The sequence below is a fragment of the Cydia fagiglandana genome, chromosome 10 (assembly GCF_963556715.1).
Source record: "Cydia fagiglandana chromosome 10, ilCydFagi1.1, whole genome shotgun sequence".
NCBI lineage: Eukaryota > Metazoa > Arthropoda > Insecta > Lepidoptera > Tortricidae > Cydia > Cydia fagiglandana.
Window position 1 is genome coordinate 12,466,952 of NC_085941.1, and position 17,662 is coordinate 12,484,613.

A 17,662-nucleotide genomic window follows, 5' to 3' on the forward strand; every position below is an offset into this window, starting at 1 on the left:
CAAGTCTAGTGGTGGTGGGGTGTTTATTGACTTGACATGACATCTTTTGCTGTTATTAGATTCACTAGAACTTGTGTGTTTAGAATTATTTGTTGATAAGGATCAATATTTATTTAGAAAATTATTAAAAATGAAAGCAACATTAATTTTTGACAATGTGAACGACTTGTTGTATTCAAAATGGGACGAAGAATTCATAGAACGGATGAAATCGCTGAGCGAACAGGTACATACATTCAAACCAGTTATTAGTTTGTTCTAATTAGTTAACTATTGTTCGTCTCATAATATAAGGTATTTAAAGCTTTCACCTAATCATATCGTGCCGTTTATTGCGTAATATATTTATTTATTTATCATTTTAATCAGGCAACGGCCCATATTATAAATAACTTACACACTAACTTATATATGCATTTTAATAAATTTAAAAAACGAAACACTATTTAGGTAATGTTACGGAACCCTTCGTGCGCGAGTCTGACTCGTACTTGGTCGGTTTTTTTATTTATGTCATTCCTGCCAAGGTTTATTTATTGGCAGTTAGTAATTAATGGGCCATAGGTAATATTCTTGTTATCAATTTATAATTTTCCATTTTGGAATATTACCTGTAAGTTTCGAATGGTGAAGCGCTGGTGGCCTAGCGGTAAGAGCGTGCGACTTGCAATCTGGAGGTCGCGGGTTCAAACCCCGGCTCGTACCAATGAGTTTTTCGGAACTTATGTACGAAATATCATTTGATATTTACCAGACGCTTTTCGGTGAAGGAAAACATCGTGAGGAAACCGGACTAATCCCAATAAGGCCTAGTTTACCCTCTGGGTTGGAAGGTCAGATGGCAGTCGCTTTCGTAAAACTGGTGCCTACGTCAAATCATGGGATTAGTTGTCAAGCGGACCCCAGGCTCCCATGAGCCGTGGCAGAATGCCGGGATAACGCGAGGAAGAAGAAGACCTGTAAGTTTCGAATGCTATCACCAATTGGTAGTAAAGCCTAAGTTAACTTTACACCGACTTAAACAGAACAAAGCGAGGACTCTCATTAGAAACGTCAGATAGAAATTTAACATTAATCTCTCACAATCTCTCTGCTTAGCCTTAAGGTTGACTGGTAGAGAATGCCTTATGGCATTAAGTCCGCCTTTTGTACTATAAGATTTTTCTTTTGTGCAATAAAGATTAAATAAATTAATTAATTAATTAATGATGGCAACCAGTGTTGGCCGAAAGTTAATGCAAATTGAAAATGCTGGCCATTAACCATTATAAATTGAATCGTAAACTGTAATAGTCTGTTACGGTTTAAGGTTCAATTTATAGTGGTTAATGGCCAACATTTTCAATTCGCATTAACTTTCGGCCAACACTGATGGCAACAGCATCAACACATTTTGTCAAACCAAATGCCATGCAGAGTTAGTTTGGTCTCACTCTAGGATACAAATTCAATGATTTTTATGAGACTTGATTATTCTTTTGTTATTTATGCAATCCTGCTAAAGGAAATCTCTTGTTCATGCGACTCCGTGGTTGACCTTTTTTGCTCTGAGCAAACACAACTATTGAGAGAGATTACCTGCCAATAAGTGGCATTGTTATATTTTGTTAGACCAAACCACTAATTACCTTTGCTCAATCAAATCCAATACTTCAATTTGTTAATTGATTGTTATTATTGTATTAATTGCATACAATTCCCACCATGTCTTGGCTTTTACTGTAATCTTTTGTGTGTAAATAACCAATCAAAAACATTGTACATTTCAGCATAGTGACTTAGACCTAAGAGATGGCTCAAAAGTGTCACAACTCTTGTCTCCGATCATTACATCACAGCGGGTTATGGCTGCACAGTTTGGGAACACATACTCTTCCATGCAATGCAAAGATGACACAACAATTGTATTTGACGAGGTAATTGATATTTCTAGAATAGTCTAGATACTCTAGTAAAACACAGTGATTTAATTCTCTTTGTACTCTAGATTAACTAATGCTTTTATCAGCATCAAGAAAAGCTTTCCAATATGCAATTGGGAGTAAAAGTGAATACATATGATTTTTTTTAATTAATATTTTAGGACAATTTTACACAGATTGACCTAGCCCCACTGGAAGCCCATTAACATCCTTTTTTGAAGTTGATTGGGAAAGAAGAATGTAGTAATTGTAGTATCTAATTTCAGGTTTATTAAAACAGTTTTTTATTTCAGTGGTTGGACCATATTTTCATGATTATTAGTGAGCAGTCAGTGGATGATGCCCAAAGAGAAATGCTGGATGTCAAGACTTTTGTACAACACATTTGTGGCCAAAATATTAATTTGTAAGTTTCTTGACTGAGCTTTTCCTTTTATTTATCCCTGCCTTAGAGTAGTGTTCCATCTGTCCAATATCTTGGGCCAATGTGTATTGCGTCTCATAATTTGCTTAATGAGAAAGTAAGACGCAATGACATAGGACTGCATAGGACAGGTGGAATACCACCCTTATGCACCAGTGTTCACACTGCTGCTTGCTGTTTATTTATTTCAAGTTAAAACCAGTTAAATATATTCTTTGCACTTCAGTCACTTCAGTGATTGTTATACTTGCCAAAAAATTGGTAATTTTTTTTAAATAGTTAAAAGACTTGTAACGCTAGCTAGAAGCAGAAGAAGAGAAGTTTCTTAACTCCCCACTTAATTCGTGAACGTGATCACAAGTCTCTTGACTTGTAACACTTTTTATGGTCCATCCCCAAAAGCTTGAGAACCACTGGTGTGGTGTGGTGTATCATTAAATACCAAATTAAAATTGTTTATTATACCTCATCCTTAGACTCCAATCTCCGGTCTATCGCAACTGGCTCTCCGTGCTAATTGACAGTCGCACCAAAGGTGACTCCATACCCGGAGCAACTGGAATCATAGGGGAGTCAGGAGCCACTGGGGCAGCGTTGAACGCGCTCAAGAGTGCCTCGAAGCAAATAAAGGGCCAGTACCATGTGATGCTTTTTGTGGGGGACAAACAGCTCGCGTTGTATTCAAGGTACGTTTCTAACATCCTTATATGGATAGTAAATTGAAGATCAAATTAGAAAAAATTATCCACTAGCTAGGCGCTAATTTGTATGAAATGAAAGTCATAAAAGCGGTTTCTAATTAAAAATACATAAGTTTTGAGAAACTTATACGCACGAGCCGGGTTGCGAACCCACGGCCCCTAAGTTTACAAGTCTCTCGTTTTACCTCTAGAGTCTAGACTGACTTGCAACAGGATGTATCTATGTCGAAGGTGTTATCTTAATTTTTTTTATTTTTCGCTCTCTATGGCGCTCTTGCGGGCCATTGTTGCGGCTTACAACTGTCTGTGTCTGCAATGGTTAAGATGAGTGGTTTTTAAAAGTGGGACCTTAAACCGAAACTATAGGCGATACAAAGGAAACCAAGAACACAAGTAAAATATTTTTCGAACTGCTCGCACAGGTTTATACACTTACACCAGGCGTGGCTCACTCCGCGATTTCGTCGCTTTGCAACAGGTACATCCGTTCCACACCAATTTTGGCGGCTAGCCATAAGCCGCGCGTGGCGATGTCGCCACCTAGTGGCCATATCTGTCCTGATCGTATAACAGACGCGTTTTGTTAGAGAGTGTCTTCTGTACCTAGTACTATTATTTATTCTGTGCTTACATACTAGGGTTGTCACAACACACAACACTTACGACACCCGGTAATTTAACGACATTTTATCCATAAGTAATATTTACCGGCAGCCGTGGCACTGAAGAACTGACACCACCGGACCTGATCCTAATGAGCATGCAGTGCATCGCCGCGCAAGAGTACTGGGAAGAGTTCGGGAGTCAAGATGAGGACGAAACGATCCGGCTACCTTGTACGTTACATTTTTATCATATAAGAAAAACTGTAACGAAAAACTTACACGTAGTGTACAGATAAGTCACACCAGCGGTGCAGCATTGCGACGGGTGCCTAAGAAATTTTAGAGAGGCCACTCATATACTTACTTTTGCCCAAACAAATTATTGACATATTTTACAAATTGTGGACAGAATTTCATTGACAACGTTATATCTGATTCCAGCTCAATCGAACTTCGGAAAGTGGCTTAAATTTATAACAAGATAGGTATATGTGGCTTTCCATCAAAGAAGGGTCCTTATGCTTCAGGACCTTTCTATCAGAATTTCTGTTTGAATTTCAGATAAAAAGGACATTATTGCACTTGAAGTATAAGGATCTCTCTGTGGAAAGCCACAAACTCAAAGAGATGTCATATAAAGTCATATTACTACAGTCTGCAGCAAAAGTTGCTAAGCGGGCGAGGTGTTCAAAATTACCTTGACACGCTCTTATTCTCTTAACAATAGTCGCGTCAAGGTCATTTTGAACACCTCGCTTAGGTACTTCTGCTGTTGACTGTACCTACCTACTAAAAAAACTAGACCACGCCCATCTCAATAAATGATGTTGCCGCGCAGGGCTGTCGGAGCAGAACAGCGCGGTGGTGCAGCTGTGCGCGGGCGCGGCGCACGCGCCGTGCGCGCCGCACTCGCTGCACGCGGCGCGCGTGGCGCCCCGCCTGGTGCTGCTCGTGCTGCGGGACTTGCAGATGAGGTAGGCTGTTTATATTAGAGATGCTCACGATTCGGTTACTATCCGGTATCCGGCCTATCCGGCCATTATTGTACTATCTGGCCGGATACCGGATAGTGACCTACCTATCCGGCCAGATACCGGATAGTAACATTGCTTGATTTCAGAGTAAACAAATTGGATTTAAGAAACAGACGTGGTTTAATCGCACTTGTTTATTATTTTAAAACAATTTAATCATTCCACTGTCTTGCACGCGCACTCATTTCGAACCTAGAAATGAGTCCGCGCGACCGTTTACTAAGAAACAGTTCAAACCTGCAGAATGCGCACCTGAGAAACCGAAATGTAGGTATAGTTCCGCTGGCCGAATATTCGGCGGCCGGATACCGGATATTCGGCCTAACCATCGGCCGAATATCCGGTATCCGGCCAAACAACTATCCGTTGCATCTCTAGTTTATATTGTCCCTTTGAACACGCCTGCACTGCGAACACGTGTGCGGCGCGTCATTGTGAACCTTGTCGAAATGCACTAAGGTTGATATTGGGCTGTAGCCCCGCGCGTCAGTTGACGTCTTTGGCTTTGACGTCGCACACCTAGAAAAAGGCGGCAAATACGAAAAATTTAGGAAGGATTGATCTCTCATTAGGTCACCATATAGTTGCAACCAACGTATGCATAGGGCATGCAGTACCGGTCCCGGTACCAAGAATTTCATTTCCCGGTTCTGGGCATGGCCGGAACCGGGATTCCCGGTTCTCAAGGCATCTTTTGATTAATTTTAAGAAATTGTTTCTGTTAGCGTACAATCTTTATGAATGACTTATTTTCATATAAATAATTGTATAAGAATTAAAAAATAACTTATTTTATTATAAACAAACACTTAATTGGCATGCCAACCTATGTTACGAAATTAACCGGCACACATTGCCTCCGCCTGGGCCGAGCCACACCGCCGTAGCGTAGTCGATGCACTCAGCACTATATGACAGCACGGCCTGCCTGCACGAATGCCTACTTAACTAGGTTAGTTTGTCGGGTTATTTAGGTCCCCCGTTTCATAGCACCATTATTAAATGTTATATAATGTCCCGAGCTAAAGTACTAAAACATTACTACTATTGAAATGGGAATAACAGTCATATGATGAGAACCGGGAAGTACCGGTACCGGGTCTTCAGTACCGGTTCTTTTGACACCATAAATTTCCCGGGAATTCCCGGGAATATGAGAACCGGGAATTCCCGGGAGCATGCCCTACGTATGCAGCACTATACAGTAACAACTCATGTTCATTAGCAGAACTCAGTTTTTGTAGATACATATTTTTAATTTGAGTACATAATGTAAAATATGCACGCAATAAACAGTCGCCCTCCCGTACTGACCTCGATTTGTCTGATATCATCTGATATGCTCCATCCTGTAGTTCAGGTGGTCTGTAAATGTGTTGTTTAAAAATGTTATTTGTACAATTCATAGGGAGGTGGGGATAGCAGTGAACATGGCGTCCCAAATCCTGTCCAACTTGCGTAGACTGCTGCTACAGAGGAATTTAGAGTTGTTGCCCACCACACTCGATGCCTTGGAAGCGGCATTAAAAAAGGTAAAAAACATATTGTTTTAAACGAGTTAATCGCGTATTGTTAAGTCGAATAAACAAGCTCGACATGTTTAAAATAATTTTAATATGTTCGAGTCTCACAGGAGTTTTATAGTTAGAAAAGTGAATAAAAGATTAACATTATCTAGCCCTTTTAGGGGACCTCCATCATGGAGATTAAAGATCGAAGTTTCGTTTATGCACTTTTCGTTTATGTGCCTCTGTCACTTTTGGATATTCACAGTAAAAACGTATTTTACTTTGAACTGCGTAAGGTCGTCCAGATCATTTTACGTAGGCGTATATTTAGCGTATGGCCTTGACTGTGCTTACCTGAATATTATTTTCAGACAACCGACGCCCTTCGCAAGAACAAATCGAACGCAAATCTTTGCGCGCGTCTATCGAGCCGGATGCTGGAACTGCGCAAGTCTTGCACGACCACCACTCCCCTCACACCGGAGACCACGGCCACGGCCATGCACACGGCTCTAGAAACTGTTATAGGTAAAATTGACTACTGCTATATGGGTTCTAAATATAGGCGGAATACCTAAAACAAATCGAACGCAAGTCTTGCACGACCACCTTGTAGACCACGGTCGCGGCGATGCACCCCATTGGAGACCGTCATAGCTCAGGATGACTTATATTTTAGGGTTCCGTAGCTAAAATATCAACAACGGAATCCTTCTATTTTCCAGGTCCATTTGTAATAAATAAAATACCATAAAACCGCCTGAGCATATCTTTTAAGTATATTTCTTTATAATCCCGTTTTCTTTTGGTTTTCAAATGCAGCGCCTGCAGTCTTGTCTGCTTTGCCTTAAGGTTGATAGATAATACCTCATAGCATTGAGCTCGCCTTTTGTACATTATGTTTTTCTTTGTTGCAGTAAAGTTTTAATAAAAAAATGTTCCTATTGTGCTTTAATCTTATCCTACAGAGCTTCTAAAACCGGATATACCCAGCTTGAACCTGGCGGCGCCACTCAAAGAGGTGAAGACAGCAATGGCGCCGTACGTCGACTTCCTCAAGATCAAAGCTCAGCGATACTTTAGCATGGGATCATATCCTTTTCAATTTATGCATGTTACATGAACAAGGCATTTGAATTTTTAGGACGAATCACTTTATTATAGTCAAATAGACCGCGGGCCAGGAGCAAATATCGTCAGTCATCGCCTCCCGCTTGATACTTTATCAGATGATAGTTAAGATGCTACAATGAATTTAAAAAATAGTCAGCCGGTTGTATCGCGGTGGAATGACCGTCAGTTGATCATGTCCGCAAATCCATAAGGCGTTTATTGAAATGCCTGATGAAATTCTACATGCAAGGCTTCATATTACTATAATAAAAAAGTGCAGCGCTTATTTCTTACATGTTTATGCATTAACTGACGGTCTTTCCACCGCTATACAACCGGCTGACGATTTTTTTATTTATAACATCAAAATTATCTTCTGACAAAGTATCAAACGGGAGGCGACACAAAATTTTCTTTAATTTTTTTACATGTTTCGGTGGCTGCCATACCTCAACCCACCAACTGAGCGCCAGCTGACGTCGATGAGGGATCATCATACATAACCGTAAACCAATATACGAGTTATCACTCGGGAGGCGATAGGTCATGGAAATCTGTTCGTGGTTCGCGGTCTAAAAGGAAATTGAAGTTTCTGTAGAATCGTTATATATATTCCATATTTAATTGAAACGCATTGCTACACTGGCATTTGTTGTATGAAAAGAAGGCATGTGTATTATTGTCCATATCAAGACTAGAGATGTTGTATTAGCATGTGTTGTAGTGGTGCAAATACCGCTGTATGAACAATCATAATTCTGCTTGATCCAATTTTTCTTATACCTACCGAACGACGTAGGTATTAAGGGTTGCTTATCAGAGCTGCATCCCCATATATTTATGATACGTGCTTGAATGGTTCTAAAATTATTATTTGCTGCTACTTATTTATGTTTACAGCATGGTTTTTATTTTGCAACCAGAAATTGTTTCGTGACCCATATCAGATTTTAAACCTAGAGTTGGATTAAATCCTTAATGCCTTAGAATACACGCATAAAACATTTGCTAGTGCCACTAGTGAACTAGTTCCAAACAGCTTGAATTTAGTGAGAACTACGCTACTTATACATTATGCACTTACATTATGTGTTTTTTAGGGTTCCGTACCCACAGGGTAAAACGGGACCCTATTACTAAGACGTCCGTCCGTCTGTCACCAGGCTGTATCTCACGAACCGTGATAGCTAGACAGTTGAAATTTTCACAGATGATGTATTTCTGTTGCCGCTATAACAACAAATACTAAAAACAGAATAAAAAAAAGATTTAAATGGGGCTCCCATACAACAAACGTGATTTTTGACCAAAGTTAAGCAACGTCGGGAGTGATCAGTACTTGGATGGGTGACCGTTTTTTTTTTTGCATTATGGTACGGAACCCTTCGTGCGCGAGTCCCGACTCGCACTTGCCCGGTTTTTTTTTAATTTACTCGAAGGTTACAGTTTGTATAAAAATATATCCAATTAGTTCTAAAAGATATAAAATATAGTAGGTCACATAACCTATAAGTTTTTTTCGTTCAAAACTCATAATAAAAGTACAAAACCGGCAACATTGATGCGATTGACGCTTATTTTGGAACGGTGTTGCCATTTTAGTAATTTTGTACTTTTCATTTATTTAACATCAAATCCATTTTAACAATAGAATGTCACGAGACAATTTACATTATATAGTTGTGTGTTTGATCAATATTTTCGCTTAATGTGTAATGTGGGTGCACGTGCGGTAGTGACGCGAGTTCCCTAACGCTGCACAAGTATGTGGAGGAGTTCCCCGGGCTCATACACTTCGTGTACGTGGACCGCACCGCGGGCCGGTTCCTCGCGCCCGACATGGCGGACTGTGCGGACATGCTGTCGCCGCAAACTGTGAGTGCAACTAATGTGTAGTGACAGTTCCCTAACGCTGCACAAGTATGTGGAGGAGTTCCCCGGGATCATACACTTCGTGTACGTGGACCGCACCGCGGGCCGGTTCCTCGCGCCCGACATGGCGGACTGTGCGGACATGCTGTCGCCGCAAACTGTGAGTGCAACTAATGTGTAGTGACAGTTCCCTAACGCTGCACAAGTATGTGGAGGAGTTCCCCGGGATCATACACTTCGTGTACGTGGACCGCACCGCGGGCCGGTTCCTCGCGCCCGACATGGCGGACTGTGCGGACATGCTGTCGCCGCAAACTGTGAGTGCAACTAATGTGTAGTGACAGTTCCCTAACGCTGCACAAGTATGTGGAGGAGTTCCCCGGGATCATACACTTCGTGTACGTGGACCGCACCGCGGGCCGGTTCCTCGCGCCCGACATGGCGGACTGTGCGGACATGCTGTCGCCGCAAACTGTGAGTGCAACTAATGTGTAGTGACAGTTCCCTAACGCTGCACAAGTATGTGGAGGAGTTCCCCGGGCTCATACACTTCGTGTACGTGGACCGCACCGCGGGCCGGTTCCTCGCGCCCGACATGGCGGACTGTGCGGACATGCTGTCGCCGCAAACTGTGAGTGCAACTAATGTGTAGTGACAGTTCCCTAACGCTGCACAAGTATGTGGAGGAGTTCCCCGGGATCATACACTTCGTGTACGTGGACCGCACCGCGGGCCGGTTCCTCGCGCCCGACATGGCGGACTGTGCGGACATGCTGTCGCCGCAAACTGTGAGTGCAACTAATGTGTAGTGACAGTTCCCTAACGCTGCACAAGTATGTGGAGGAGTTCCCCGGGCTCATACACTTCGTGTATGTGATGTGGACCGCACCGCGGGCCGGTTCCTCGCGCCCGACATGGCGGACTGTGCGGACATGCTGTCGCCGCAAATTGTGAGTGCAACTAATGTGTAGTGACAGTTCCCTAACGCTGCACAAGTATGTGGAGGAGTTCCCCGGGCTCATACACTTCGTGTACGTGGACCGCACCGCGGGCCGGTTCCTCGCGCCCGACATGGCGGACTGTGCGGACTTGCTGTCGCCGCAAACTGTGAGTGCAACTAATGTGTAGTGACAGTTCCCTAACGCTGCACAAGTATGTGGAGGAGTTCCCCGGGCTCATACACTTCGTGTATGTGATGTGGACCGCACCGCGGGCCGGTTCCTCGCGCCCGACATGGCGGACTGTGCGGACATGCTGTCGCCGCAAATTGTGAGTGCAACTAATGTGTAGTGACAGTTCCCTAACGCTGCACAAGTATGTGGAGGAGTTCCCCGGGCTCATACACTTCGTGTACGTGGACCGCACCGCGGGCCGGTTCCTCGCGCCCGACATGGCGGACTGTGCGGACTTGCTGTCGCCGCAAACTGTGAGTGCAACTAATGTGTAGTGACAGTTCCCTAACGCTGCACAAGTATGTGGAGGAGTTCCCCGGGCTCATACACTTCGTGTACGTGGACCGCACCGCGGGCCGGTTCCTCGCGCCCGACATGGCGGACTGTGCGGACATGCTGTCGCCGCAAACTGTGAGTGCAACTAATGTGTAGTGACAGTTCCCTAACGCTGCACAAGTATGTGGAGGAGTTCCCCGGGCTCATACACTTCGTGTACGTGGACCGCACCGCGGGCCGGTTCCTCGCGCCCGACATGGCGGACTGTGCGGACATGCTGTCGCCGCAAACTGTGAGTGCAACTAATGTGTAGTGACAGTTCCCTAACGCTGCACAAGTATGTGGAGGAGTTCCCCGGGCTCATACACTTCGTGTACGTGGACCGCACCGCGGGCCGGTTCCTCGCGCCCGACATGGCGGACTGTGCGGACTTGCTGTCGCCGCAAACTGTGAGTGCAACTAATGTGTAGTGACAGTTCCCTAACGCTGCACAAGTATGTGGAGGAGTTCCCCGGGCTCATACACTTCGTGTACGTGGACCGCACCGCGGGCGGGTCCTCGCGCCCGACATGGCGGACTGTGCGGACTTGCTGTCGCCGCACACCGTGAGTGCAACTGATGTGTAGTGATAGTTCCCTAATGCTGTACAAGTATGTGGAGGAGTTTTAAGGAGGTAGTCTACCGTGAGCTCGACATGTCGCGTCCGCGCTCAACTTGTACACGCACTGCTGCTATGCGACTCAGCGTATAAATAATACCCCGGCTACACACTCAACTATTGGTCTGGGAAGTGTGCAGAGCAGTATAGCGGTCGACGACGAGTAGCGCGGCCACACCACGTCTCTGCTTACTTCCCACGCCAATCGGCGAGTATGTGGCCTAGCTATAATACGCCTGCCAGTCGGGCAGGGAGCAACAGCTTCCCGTCATCGAGTGCAGCAGCATTTATTTGGTATTCCGCATTGAATCTATGGCGTCACTTGTGCAGGTGCACAGCATAGTGTCCCGCTGCGCGGCGCTGGCGCGCGAGGGCTACAGCGCGGCGACGTGGCGGCGCGGCGCGCTGCACTCGTGCTCGGTGCTGTGGTGGGAGCGCCGCGCCGCGCCCGCCCGCCCCGCCCGCCCCGCGCGCGCGCCGCACCCCGCCGCCGTGCGCGCGCTGCCGCCGCCCGGCGACATCCTCAACTCCTTCTACAGGTTACACTTAGGGCCACTTGCACCATTCACTAACCCAGGGTTAACTGTTTAAACCATGGAGTTATTATGGTGACCAGTACAATTTGACACTTCGGTAACGGTTTAACCGATTAACCCCGGGTTAGTGGAATGGTGCAAGTGGGCCTTAGGGCCAGTTGCACCGACCACATTTGACAAACTGATCAACGTCACTATGAAACTTTCCAATTTCCATACATAAAAATTTAGCGAACTCTTTAACGACACGAACAGTTTGGTGCAACCGACCCTTACACGCATACAACGTATTTTATTTCTAAAGTTAAGGATTAAGTTTAAGGAACCACTGAAAATCAGCGTCGTTGCACTATGTGCTCCGACACGAGCCGAGTGGTATCCTCTTTGAGACAACAAATTACAAAACCATGTCTTATAGGTATTTAAAATCTATTAATCTTAAGGTTGTTGTGTCAAATAAATTAATTTCATTTCATACGGTAATCTCTATATCACTCTTCTACATTAGTGCGACAGAAAGACACTATCGTATCATTCGCTACGACGCTAACGAATAGCATCTTCGCTAGGCACCCAGGTTATCGTCCACGAGTTTGATTATTACAATTTATTAACTATAATCTATACAGTTATGCAGCTAGAGAACAAAATATATGAACCCTTGAACACATTAACTGCCCCCACCTAGCCCATCAGCTGGCGACGCCCTTGGCGGTTTAACCGTCAAGAGGTAACAGACAAAGAATAGAATAAGTTTTTGGCAAAAATTTCCTTTTTGGTACAAGCTTTTATCGCTGACTGTACTTTTCTTACGACAGACAATTAATACTCATCGAGACAATTCTAAAAACCCCTAACACAATTAGGTTGCGTTCTTTCATCACAGAGTTCCTATGGCCACCTCCTGTCTCCATCATCAGATCAGTTCGACAGTACCATATTATTGTACATATTGTCACTAGAACTACATACAGCTGCCAATTTTCATGACGCTACGATCCTTGGAAGATGGTTAAATTCGTTACCGTAGATTCCATTACATAGTTAGTTACATACAGGTCGAGAGTTCATGGCCACCTCCTGTCTCCATCATCAGATCAGTTCGACAGTACCATATTATTGTATTGTCATCAAAACAACATACAGCTGCCAATTTTCATGACGCTACGATCCTTGGAAGATGGTTAAATTAGTTACATTAGATTCCATTACATAGTTACATACAGGTCGACCTAATGAAAGCTTGTTAAAAATAAACGTCATTTCCAAATAATTGATCTAATTGCGTTTAAATTTTGGTTTGAATTTGAGGTTTCAAAGGATTTTTTTTACTGAATGACAGTCAACATTGAACAAATTGGATTTTGAGTTTCAAATAAAACTGAAATTATTTCTCTTTCCAGGCAACTTGTGGAGCTCGCCTTCCCAAACGACTCCCAAGGAGTGACCATCAAGGAACTGATATGCGTGCACCTAGGGCTGCTACCCGCGACCACGGCCGTGCAGCAGGCGCGCCGGCTGGCTCACACGGTGCACGAACTGTTCACTGACAACCCTGCCACTGCTACAGACTTACTTTAATGAAGAAAGCCGATAAAATTTAAACAAAGGTGGCGCTCTCGACGATTCTATACATATGTATTTACAGTAGAATCCCTCCTAATATGATCGCGTATCTAATTCGCCGTTCTACACACTGATCCCTGCTTGTGTTTATACATTTTAACACGGTTAAATACGCTTTCCCGCTTGAAACTCTTTCGACGGGCCCTTAGAAACTTCTAAAGCGAGTTTTATTGTAATATGGAATTTGATATTCGGTCAAATCCAATAGTAAATAGCACTCTCGACGATGGTACAATTTTTGTATGGCATTCGATAATGCCATCGATAATCAAAATAGCTGTTTTGCCTTCCACATTATTAAATCATTCAATACTATAAGAGCAACGGTTTGTTCATAAGGTTGGAACCTTATAAAAAAGAAATAAAGTTCAAAATAAGGTTGGAACAATTTCCTTGCTTAGTTAAGATAAATAGACCTATTCATAGATTTCTACATTTTTGGTCTCATTGCTTTTAAATCTGAGGGTCCTTTTTAGTTGCTATTTTGCATAGGTAGCCTAGATTGTTATATGACTTAGCTGAAGCTAAGATAAGTCATAGCTCATAGGGCTTACACCAGAGTGTGCCCGGTCTTTAATAGAACAGGGAGATTCACTGTCAAATGTGTCATTTACCACCATGAGGTACCTACCATTCTGATAGTTAGAAATGTATAATTTCCTTAAAACATTGAGGCTAAACGTGCCAAAGTTTATTACAATTACTGCTTCCAATTTGAGCCTCTGTTGTTTGGAATATTTTTTTTTCGAATTTATTTCTATACTAACTGTAGTTGATGTAATTATAAGTATTGCGACTGCTTTAGTATTTAGGCAAATTAATAATCTTTAATTGTAACCTAACATTAATTATGGCATTTAAATTATATTTATGTGTTTGTTACAATTTATTTTAGTTTTATAACATGTTTGTTCTTTGTAAATGTTATTTTGATGGCCATAGTATATTATATTTTGTTAAACAATACAATTAAGTACCTATAAAGCCAAAGACATGCATACAAATTGATTTGTTATATTTGACCATATGTTGAAGGGCACCCCTTAGAGTATGGTCAGACATAACTGAATCACCCTGTGCATATGAGGTTTGGTCTTAAGGTTGATAATGCTGATAATTATATTAGCTTTGAGCAACATTCTTGTGCCACTGCCATTCCTTGCCAATGTTTTTTTAGTTTTTATACTTTATTTAAAAACTATAATTAAATAAACCATATTCATATTATTTTCTTGTTTCATTATAATTGAGCGAAGAGTAAATTAACAATACTTGAAATAAAACATAAGTTTAGTGTTTTATAAACAAATAATTACAAAAATATTTTGTACATGTACAACTATATATCGATAATTAAATACTAGTGGTAATCAAATTAAGTAAGCAAACTTAAATATGAATATTCTTAATATGTGAATAGCATTGTGATATAGTGGAAATACATTGGTTAAGTTAACCTAACCACAATGATAAAATAAGTTTCCCTTAAATTACTTTTTTAGACGTCCCTTAATAAAAATATATTCTAAGTTAACATTCTGGATGAGACTGGCTTAGTACTGAAGTGGCGAACGCGAAGAGGCCTATTATGCCCTGCAGCGGGCGACAAAAGGTTAAAATGATTATGATGAGCATCACAGACAACTATTGTGGGGCCAAAATCAACGTACAGAATCATAAACTCATAATCATTAAGCTGGCCATCTACCTGGCACTTGCGACCTAGACCTCTAGCGATGCGATGCAGCTTTCTCGCTTTATCTTTATAGCCCTACTGCTCGTTGGTTTAAGTGCTACAATATTATGTCAAATAAGAATTTGCAAATCATATCTTGCAAAGTGGCCTTTCCTTCAAAATAAAATTTCTTAATGAATATAATTATGTAGTTCAAAGAAGAAAATAAGTCTTATAACTATTAGCGAGTATGAGTTTGCGAGCGCATTAAATGTTAAAGCAGGTATATTTTAACGGCCGTAACAGCAATAATTAAGATATGTACACGAAATATGTTAAAACGATCATTAGATTCTAAGTAACAACTTTCAACATCAATGTAATGAGATTTGTTTTGTATTTACGAACAGAATTAACAAATCTTGAAACAACGGAACAAGTCATATTTCAAATAACTAAGAGAACTTTATCTGGGTGTCCCAAATACTGACACGAAGGAATATGCCGTGGCCCGGACGCCAGGCAATCGCGATTATTTAAGCGAAATTGAACTTTATGGAGTCTCGCGTAAGTCCTCATTGCATTGGCAAAGCCGTCGTTGGCGTACTTGGCAAGACTTTCCGATGACGGCCAACTTCAGACCTTTAAATTTAACATGGATATTAAAGATGTAAAAGCTGAATGTCAGTATTTGGTCCACCTATAAAGTGTATGATTAAAAAATTAGGGTAACTTAATGCTATAGTATAAGGCACTGGTACTGACCATCTACCACTCTGGGGAACTGTCACCTAAATGTTTCATATCATCATTGATGACAATGGTTTTCGTGTTGTTTACTTTGTTATCATCCACATCAAAACTTATCAGGTCTTCAATGTGGTTGTTTGATTTCTGAAAGCAAAATACAGTATTACAATATAATTTTAACATTTAATTGATTTGGATTGATGAATGGAAACAAAGATGGGGGAAAATGTGACTTTCCATCAGATGGTCCTTATTGCACTTGAAGCATTCTGAGCAAAAAATATTAAACAAGAAGTTACATAAAATAAATGTTTAGTTAATATTTAAAAATTTTACTGCAAGGTTAACAGGCATTTTAAATATGAACTTGGCTTACCAGAAAAATGTTTTAATCATACTTACACTTGTTGATGGCTGTGTGCTTGTCTTTGAAGCTGCTGCATAACTTAACTTGGGCTGTTTCACTGAACTTGATATTAGTATTGGGCTGGAACTTCTCTCAGCCTCATTGCTAGAGGGAGGAGGGTTGTCACACTCAATCAGGTTGTTACTATGGAGCAGAACATTTGGGACGCTCAAAATGTCCACCCGTGAAGGTGTAGCCAATGCTTGCACGCACGCTTCAGCCATCTCTGTCTCTCTGTTCATGAACTTCTCCTCTAAACTTTTATTATAGCTCACTTGCAGGTCTTCACATTGTTTGTCAGAGAGAATAGCATTCATTTGTTTAATTTCAGCTTCTAGCTCTCTGATTGTGCATTCATTCTTAGCTGCTAATCGAGCTTCCTTAAGGAGCCGGATGTCTACTGCCTCCTGTATCCTCAGAATTGCTTCTGTTGTGCTGTTACTCTGCACATTGCTGTCCTTTACTATTTTATTGAAAATGCTATGCGGTGACAACCTGTGGGGCTTCTTGTAGCCCGTCAACCTCTCCCCCAGATTTGCTGTCACATCCTCGATGTATTCATAAATGTCAAAGCAATTGATTTTACCAAATCTGTAAGTAAATGTGTGTGTTGATGCAGAAGATGAAGTTTTGCTAGATAATATGCAGGTGGCAAAGTTTTTTCTTCCATGATGCTTTTCAAAATACTTTTGCAGTCCCTTGGATATTAGTCTATCTCTAAACGTAGGTTTAACCGAACTATTCTTTCGGTATTTGTACCAACCAACAATTTCATTTGCAGTATTTGAAAGTAAGTTTGATAGTACATCCTCCTTTATTCTACCGGTTGGTAGGTAAAACAAGGACACCGAGGGTAAAGGCAGGACAGTTCTTATGACTATTTGAGTGTCCAACCGGGCGTTATCGCTTTGTGAGTCAGATATGTGATTAGTTATTTCAGAAGTCACGTCCCCAATCAGAAATCCTTCCTGCAAACAAAATATGCAGAAGGTAAAACACTTTTCTAAATGAAACGTATAATTTGACTACAGTGTACTTTCAAAAAGCTGTAGTTAAAGTTACCTGGCAATTTACTGAATTTACACATTCGTATAACAAAAAGGATAATGCAGTGCCGCTCAGTGACACTTTTTCGGTATATGCCATGTTGAGCAATAACTCATTAATTATATGGCAATTGAGCAGGTCAAGTTCTATGCAACCAATGTTGAAGAAATAAGTTATTTATATATTTGGTGATTTATTTTTCTACTTTATTAAAAATGACGCGAAAAGTGAAAAATGTGACGTTTTTGGTTGACAAATTTATTTGACATCTCACTTTTTTAAACATTGCACAGACTGTGTAGCCATACTTGTTAAGGCTTCTCCAGACGTTGCGACA

General features: G+C 41.8%; 2 protein-coding genes across 2 annotated transcripts; one reads left to right on the top strand and one right to left on the bottom strand.

Annotated features, from left to right (window-relative positions):
* The first annotated feature begins 44 nt into the window (after positions 1 to 44).
* Positions 45 to 14,674, top strand: LOC134667893 (BLOC-3 complex member HPS1). Its single transcript, XM_063525293.1, has 12 exons — positions 45 to 226; positions 1,770 to 1,916; positions 2,216 to 2,328; positions 2,823 to 3,032; positions 3,762 to 3,883; positions 4,491 to 4,626; positions 6,095 to 6,218; positions 6,566 to 6,722; positions 7,163 to 7,286; positions 9,035 to 9,182; positions 11,616 to 11,824; positions 13,225 to 14,674. The coding sequence occupies exons 1-12, from the start codon at positions 131 to 133 to the stop codon at positions 13,400 to 13,402; spliced, it is 1,764 nt and encodes a 587-aa protein (XP_063381363.1). The 5' UTR covers positions 45 to 130; the 3' UTR covers positions 13,403 to 14,674.
* LOC134667892 (BRCA1-A complex subunit Abraxas 1-like) lies at positions 14,666 to 17,574 on the bottom strand. The gene is made up of 3 exons (XM_063525291.1): positions 17,341 to 17,574; positions 16,275 to 17,246; positions 14,666 to 16,016 (listed from the first exon to the last, which is right to left on the bottom strand). Exons 1-3 carry the CDS (start codon positions 17,422 to 17,424, stop codon positions 15,891 to 15,893), a joined length of 1,182 nt encoding a protein of 393 aa, XP_063381361.1. The 5' UTR covers positions 17,425 to 17,574; the 3' UTR covers positions 14,666 to 15,890.
* Positions 17,575 to 17,662: the final 88 nt, after the last annotated feature.

What these genes read in the sequence shown, in the direction of transcription:
- LOC134667892 (XM_063525291.1), bottom strand. Translation starts at nt 17,424, where the DNA reads ATGGCATATACCGAAAAAGTGTCACTGAGCGGCACTGCATTATCCTTT. An exon ending in TAAATTCAGTAAATTGCCAG is followed by an intron (nt 17,247 to 17,340) that starts GTAACTTTAACT and finishes TTTTGTTTGCAG; the next exon opens with GAAGGATTTCTGATTGGGGA. An exon ending in GCACACAGCCATCAACAAGT is followed by an intron (nt 16,017 to 16,274) that starts GTAAGTATGATT and finishes TTTTGCTTTCAG; the next exon opens with AAATCAAACAACCACATTGA.
- LOC134667893 (XM_063525293.1), top strand. Translation starts at nt 131, where the DNA reads ATGAAAGCAACATTAATTTTTGACAATGTGAACGACTTGTTGTATTCA. An exon ending in TGTGGCCAAAATATTAATTT is followed by an intron (nt 2,329 to 2,822) that starts GTAAGTTTCTTG and finishes CCTCATCCTTAG; the next exon opens with ACTCCAATCTCCGGTCTATC. An exon ending in TGGAAGCGGCATTAAAAAAG is followed by an intron (nt 6,219 to 6,565) that starts GTAAAAAACATA and finishes TATTATTTTCAG; the next exon opens with ACAACCGACGCCCTTCGCAA.